This window comes from Fundulus heteroclitus, chromosome 8, assembly GCF_011125445.2.
Source record: "Fundulus heteroclitus isolate FHET01 chromosome 8, MU-UCD_Fhet_4.1, whole genome shotgun sequence".
NCBI lineage: Eukaryota > Metazoa > Chordata > Actinopteri > Cyprinodontiformes > Fundulidae > Fundulus > Fundulus heteroclitus.
This window is the reverse complement of record NC_046368.1, coordinates 2,462,527-2,469,660: the sequence shown is the minus strand read 5'-3', so window position 1 is coordinate 2,469,660 and position 7,134 is coordinate 2,462,527. Positions and strand designations below refer to the sequence as shown.

Here is a 7,134-nt window from a genome sequence, read left to right as displayed (position 1 = left end):
AAGTTTGAAATTCTACTTCTGCTTTGTTAAACGATTCAGTGTTTAGAATGAGTTAGGAAATGTTTGGTGCCTTTCCCTCAGTTTTTTCTTCTTCTAATCATTCGGCTATTGTTCTTTCATGTTCAAATTCTTCAACTTTTTCAAATTCTTCAACTTTTTCAACTTCTTCAACTTTTTCAACTTCTTCAATGCTTTTCATCAATTTTTTCTCTTCTTCAAAGATCTTCTGCATCTTTTGCTCAATCATTCAGCTATCTGCATTCACAGTGCATTTTCGCAGGAAATGCAAATTTTTCTAGTTGTATATTTGTTTTAACCTGTTTTGCTGAGTCATGGCGGCTCTGAGAAGTCGGGCCATGGAGGCCATTGTTGGAGAGCAAGATGGTTAAAAGAATGTTGTCTGGTTTTTGTTAGAATAAAATTTCCTGTTCTGGAACCTGTTCTCAATTATTTCAACAATTTAATAAATGTTAGCTTGGATGAAATTTACTGATCTCCTTCTTGATAATTTATGAAATTAATAAGAGATTAGTTTCAATGACAGTGCATACAGCCAAGATTGGTTTCTGTTTTTAAAAAGAAAGGCAGGTTATAATAGTGTAATATGACTTCTCAACGTCACCTTTATTTATTTAGCACATTTAGAGGGGAGAACATTTAACAATCAAACATTTAAAAACCATCAACACCTTAAAATGAATCCTGTAGCTGACAGATCCACATGTGTTCATCAGAACGATGGTTGGGGTGGTTCTGATTCTCCATCAGCAGAAATGACTCACCTGTCGGCTGCTACAGGACATTTGTAACAGGTCAAGATGGAATATTTGGTTTAGTTAAAAAGAAACTAGACTGAAACATTTTGCAGCTTTGCTTTGATAGTGAAAATATTTAAAGGCAGAGCTTGTGGGATAACATCTCAGTTAAAACCCTTCATGCTGCAAAGCTGGCAATCATCAAAGATGTGTCTCTGATGATTGAGGCTTATCTGTTTAAATCAGACCCACTAGTGCTGGGACAACGCGTGTCACGACAGGAGAATTTAAAATGTGAGAAAAATGTGTTTCCTTGTTGTTAGATATGATAAGAAATGCCTTTATTGTCCCAGAATAGGCTAATTCGAGCGCGACTGCAGCAGCAACACACAGAGTTACACTCTGGATCAGTGATTAATAACTAGCTAAGACGTCACAGACGAGTCTCCTTCTCAGGAAATGTGATGGACAAGAAAGTTATCTTATCATAGTCCAGTTCTGAAGAACGTATCAGAAAGACTAACAATAAAAGGCTGAACTTGACCATGGTGCTCATCCTTCATGAATGTAATGATGTTTGTCTGCATCCAAGAATCGGACCCATGAACTGTTCGATTTATGCCTCTAACATCTGGATCTAAACATCTGTCTCCTCTGTGCCGGTTCTTTTGAGTTCTGGTGGGGTCCATCGTCTCAAACATGTTCCCAGTTATTTGTCCCCTCACAGATTTCCTCTTTTGGTTTCAGATCAAAAGTAAAATCAAAGATCACCAGTGTAAATAAAAGCAGCAGCTTGCTAACAATGATTGTATTTATTAAAGGAAAAATTTAACAGAACCAGCCTGTATGGCTAAGTATTTAGCCCCTTTTTAAGCATTGGACCGTTCCTGAACCTTTTTCTGATCAGCAGGTGGAAAAATGAGGATTTGGGCGACTGGAGCATAAAAAACTCTGTATTCAGCAGAAATCTGTTGCAGGAGAGGAGAAAAGAGTCTGAGAGACTGAAATGTTAAAATAAATCCAGCAGAAAAGAACCGAGGTTAAATTCAAAGTTTGTTGAAAATCAACACTGCATTCTTTCACTTTCATTATTAACTGCTTTTTCAGGTAAATGTATAAATGGATAATTATGGTATAAAAGGGCACACGCTAGCAATTCCTGATATTTAATATAACAATATGGCATCTTTACTGGATGAAAAATGATTTATTAAAAACTCAGGGGTGGAAGTCACACAGCAGATTCCTTAGTTTATGATTTATAAAGCAACGATGAAGCCAAAGTGGAGAAGATGTGAGTGAAAAACTGGAACATAAGGAGGTGTACTTATATTTCCCTTCTCCACACAGTTAATCAGAAAGCCTAATTAACTGATGTTCCACATCTGAAACATTCCTGGGTCAAAGGTCAACGTGTGGAGTTTAACTTCTAGTCTGACGGGTTGAATTTTTCTGTGAGCGCTTGGTTTTCCTGCTGTGCATCAGGACTGTTTCACTTTGTCACCATAAAAGGCTGCAGCCGCGCCTCCTCTCAGCCGCAGGTGAAGCGGAGCTCCATCAGCCAGGTGAGTCCTCCAGGTGAGTCCTCATCACTCATGCTCCGCTAGACCTGATCTGCACTTCTTCAGACTGGTTCTGGAAGCAGCTCATTTTAAAAAGAGAGGATAAGGTCCCTTTTTAACCTTTACGCCACGTTTTGTGTTGCAGGAGATGTTTGCTGCGAAGACTAAAGCCGTTCTCAGGTGTCTGGGTGCAGAGCGGGATCTCATATATAATGATAACCTGAATAATCACATCGAGATGTTTTCACTGGTCAAGATCAATAAGAGGAAAGGCTGGCCGATCACCAAGTACAGCTTCATTAATCTGACGTTGAAGGATCTCATGTTTAAAGACGCCCCTGAAAATTTATCAGGTGACCAACGTGTTGGAGGCCAAACATCCCAGATGTGGGTCTCCTAACCAGCTAACTAACCCGTCTCTGTTACTCTGTTAGAGTTCATCAGTAAAGGCAGTTTGCTGAAGGACATCAGGACTTCAGACCATCTGAGCTTGGAAGGAAAGCTCAACGCATCTTTTCCAAGTGCTAAAATTGACGGGGCAGCTGAAGGAAGCAATGAAAGCAGCGCCTCTCAATTCGACCTGAAATATGAGACTGTCAACTTGAGAGAATTTAGAAAACGTTATGAAAACCGGTATGTTTTATTCTAAATGACTGTTTTAAATGCGCAGAAAACTTGTATTTTTTTGTTTTTAGTCATTTATGTCTCTGGGTTTTATTCTCCTTTTAGGAAAATCCAACCGTACCAACCTCTAAAGTCAACAGAAAGACTCACTTTTGTTTATAAGATCGTCAGGAACTCCAAGCAGGTGGAGCTGTTCAGCAAGATTTCAGGGTCGGGATCGGTGTCTGCGAAGCAGAAGCAAACTGGAGCCATGTCTGCTAGGGTAAGCAGAGCTAAACAAGATCAGCGTAGCTGAAATAACTTCACACATCAGATCCAGAGTCAGCTTCTCCTCTTTAGAACCGCTCTCTGTAGCGATGCAGCTAGAAAACGGACTCAGCAGACGCTCCAGATTCCTCCTGTGATGTAAAAACTCAGAAGCTGTTAGCAGCTGCTGCTGTCAGGGCGGCAGCATCAGGGTCCGGGTGTGAATAGTTTATTTACACAGAACCGGGCTAGTTTTGGGTTTTCCTGCTTCACAATAAACATCCTAATCCAAACGCTGGGTTTATTTTTTCTATTTGAACTTGTTGGATGATCTGAAACATTTCTGAGTTGCCTTCCTGGTTCCGTCTGTTGCCTCGTCCGCCTTTCCTGTCCGTTGATACTGTTTTTGTAATCTTTAATTCACCATACATCTTAATTTTCAGTTATTCTGTCTGCATCTGGATATAAATCTGACCTTTAGTCTTGATATTAGCATTTGGTCAGTTTGGGGCTTTGCTCTAATCTAAAATGCTGTTTTGAGCTAAATTGGATTCTTTAAAGTTTTCAATCCTAAATAATTTAGTTTTCATGTGTTTACGTTTTCAGGGCAAGGGCGGTGAGGAGATACGCTTCTCTGTTCCTGAGGATTCTACTTTTGCTTTTGGTCTGGCAGAAATAGACATTACAGATGAGAAACTGAGTAAGAACAGCAACTGATGCTCTTTATTTCTGCTTCATTAGATTGGAGGAAATCATTTTTACCTTTACGTTTTACTAGAACTGCCACTTGTATGTAAAGAAATAAAACGACACGCTCGCATACCAAGCCACTTTGGAAAACCTCAGAAAAAGTGAGAAGGAACTTCAGGTTTTATTTTTACTCTCAGATTAACAACATCATCATAATCTTGAACTCTTCTTCTGACTTTAAATGTTTGATTTACAGGAAGAACAAAAGTAGAAAGACAAAAGGTGAGACAGAAGACGAGCAGCAGAACCAGTGAAGGTGTCTCACCTGCAGACGTCATGCCTCACCTGTGGTCACCTGTCTGTGTAGAAACAGCACCCCCACCTGGTCAGTTTGGTACCTACAGCAACCATGAACCCATCAGCTTTTACAACTTAAACCTTTACTTTATGGAAATTTGTCCTCATTTAGGTGTTTTAAGTTTATTCTGAACTTTCTTCTGTAAATTCAGCTATTTCTAAAATATAATTTAGCTCCTTGAGCAATGGGTTAGAGAACAGCATTTCAGTGGAAAATAAAGATGTTTCTACTCATAAGTGATTGTTGTCACTCGCCTGCAAACATTGACTTATTGAAATAAATGCAGTCTGTTGTGAAGGAGTGATTCTGAATAGAATGATAATCAGGCAGCTGGAGGTCAGATCAGCACAGTGCATTTAAATTACAGCCCATGGATATTTGCTGTGAGAAACTGTAAAATCTGAATTAAATCAGCGTTTTGTTTTACGTTCTGAGTCATATTTCATTCTTTATATATAGCTGGGTCAATTTCCCATTTCTCCACATGCCAGGTTCTGCTGCAGACAGTGGGTGTGGCTGGCCCGTCACAGAGACACACGCATGCATGCAGAGGCACTCACACTTAGGGTTGAACCGCTAGTAGAATCCAAAGAGTAGACGTAAACATTATTCAGGTCAAACAGACCCATAAACGATCCAGAGAGGTGGTCAATAATCCAATAATGATCACACAGAGGACAGTTCAAAACACGAGTGGGGGTCAAAATCCAGAAAAGCCAAAATCCACAAGAATAATCCAGAACAGAAAGAGATGTGGTTGTGTCAGAACACCAGCAATGAGCTGAGCTTCTCCAGGGACAAACAGCAAAGTAAGAGACTATAGAAAACTGGCAGGACTAACCTTAAACAAGAAAAACAAATCTTCCAAGGCAAAACCAGGGACTGGCATGGAGAGGTGTGGAATGATGACGGCCCAGTGCTGAACTGAAGGCAGAGGGAGGTTTAAATAGAGCACTAACAGGTGAAACAAGGGTCTGGCTAATTAACTGGTAAATGATTATCAGGTGTGACTGACTGCTGAGGAGGTGAAGTGAAGATGACAGAAAAAAACTGATGACTGAAAACTAACAATAAATAAAGTCAAACGTAACCCAAAAGAGATGAAAAAATGAAAATAACAGAAAAACAAAGCCAAACCAAAACTCAACCATGACATATATATATATTGGAATTATTATCACATGTCTGCTTTCATTTAAATGAATTATTATAATTTTAGGGAAATTATATGCTATCATATTTGTTATTAGATTCATTCTGCTTCCTCACAGTCTGTTACACAGCAAGCAAACTTCAGATTCATTCTTATGCTTACAAACATTTCTGCTGAACATTTTTCCCAAAATGTTAAAATGCAGCTTCCAGAACAACAAGCTTCAGAATTCTGCTGGCTGGGTGACATCACAGCCTCACGATGTCATCGATGATTGATGATGTCACAGCCTCCTCTGAGTCACTGGGTTCTCTGATGTGTCGTTGGAATTCTCTGCATTCTAAGCAGAGATCCGTCCGAGAAGCTTTATTTAAAGTTGGTTTTCTGTGAACTGCAAGAAAGATCTCAAGATGTTTAAGTTTTTCAGGCTTCAAGGCGACTCCGCCTGCTATCAGTCGTACAAAACGCGCCGAAAGAACAACACGGCCGTCCAGAAACTCTACGAAATGAACAAAGAGCTTGAACAAAACTTTGAAATCACAAATGCTTTGTGGGGTCGAAAAAACTCAAAGAAGGCAGAGATGAAGTTGAACATCGAATGCAAACTGCAGATGAAGAAACTGGAAATGGAGCTGGAGACCCAGAAGACTCTGAAGGCCATCGCAGCTAAAAACGAGGAGAAAGTGGCGATTCTGAACAGGAGGAACAAGGAACTTCAGCAGGAGCGGGACACTAATAACCTGCTGTTAATGGATGTAGATCTGTTGAAATGTCAGATCAAGGCAGCGAAACAGCAAAAGCAAATGCTCAAGAAATGTAACACCGAGCTGGAGAAAGAGGTGGTGAGCTTGAAAGAAAAAGTCTCGTATCAAACCAAACTACATTATAGCTACAGGGAGACGGATGATTCCATCAAAAAGCTGCAGAGGATTAACGAACATTTAATGCAAGAGATTTCTGATTTAAAAGAAAGGTTGGAACCCAGTACCAGCGCAAAGCCTGGCATGCAGCATGTGAAGAAAAAGGACAGAGAACGGTTAGTAAGTCGTTTGTCTTCACTTGTGCATAAAGTCAACGCTCTCAAGAAGGAATTTGATTCCTTCAAACCTGACATTGAGAAATACCAGCAGGTCTTTCAATCCCAGAAGGCTGGGAAATCAGAAAATGGCATTCCTCCATCAGGAGATCGGAGATCAAGAGGAAAGATCTTAAAGGAAGAGGTGGAAGACGTCTCCTCAGATCAGGACTCACCTGAAGGGGAACGTCTTCCCCCCGGCCAACAAAGCCAGAGCCCAGAGGACTTTTCAGAGTCAGACTACGAGACGAGTGACGGAGAGTTGGAGGAGACCATGAGACGTCCAGAGCCCAAAGTAGAGGACAGCATTTCTGAAGACACAGATTATGACGATGACTTTGAAGAACCAGTGGAGACATTTCACAAAAAGCAAAACTCTGCTGGACCTTCAAGGGGCAGTGAGAGACACCTAGAGTCCGAAGCAGAGGACAGCACATCTGAAGACTTGGGTTGTGAAGGGGATTTTGAAGAGTCATTCAAGACATTTCACAGAAGATCAAACTCTGCTGGACCTTCAAGGATGAGTGCGAGACACCCAGATCCCAATGCTAAGGGCAGCTCACCTGAGCAGACAGACTATGAAGACTGTGCAGAAGACATTGAGGAACAGTCAAGGCGCTCAACTCTCTCAACTAAGAATGAGAAACATCCTAAAATGAAATACGCAACAC

General features: G+C 40.7%; 1 protein-coding gene across 1 annotated transcript; it reads left to right on the top strand.

Annotated features, from left to right (window-relative positions):
- Positions 1-332: 332 nt before the first annotated feature.
- On the top strand, positions 333-4,371 carry LOC105925751. The gene is made up of 8 exons (XM_036140690.1): positions 333-384; positions 2,241-2,320; positions 2,463-2,670; positions 2,752-2,950; positions 3,047-3,203; positions 3,794-3,887; positions 3,966-4,038; positions 4,134-4,371. Exons 1-8 carry the CDS (start codon positions 333-335, stop codon positions 4,189-4,191), a joined length of 921 nt encoding a protein of 306 aa, XP_035996583.1. The 3' UTR covers positions 4,192-4,371.
- The last annotated feature ends 2,763 nt before the right edge of the window (positions 4,372-7,134 follow it).

Coding starts and splice junctions, on each gene's coding strand:
- LOC105925751 (XM_036140690.1), top strand. CDS start 333: ATGGCGGCTCTGAGAAGTCGGGCCATGGAGGCCATTGTTGGAGAGCAA. Junction 2,671..2,751: donor CGCCCCTGAAAATTTATCAG/GTGACCAACGTG, acceptor TTACTCTGTTAG/AGTTCATCAGTAAAGGCAGT. Junction 3,888..3,965: donor CATTACAGATGAGAAACTGA/GTAAGAACAGCA, acceptor ACGTTTTACTAG/AACTGCCACTTGTATGTAAA.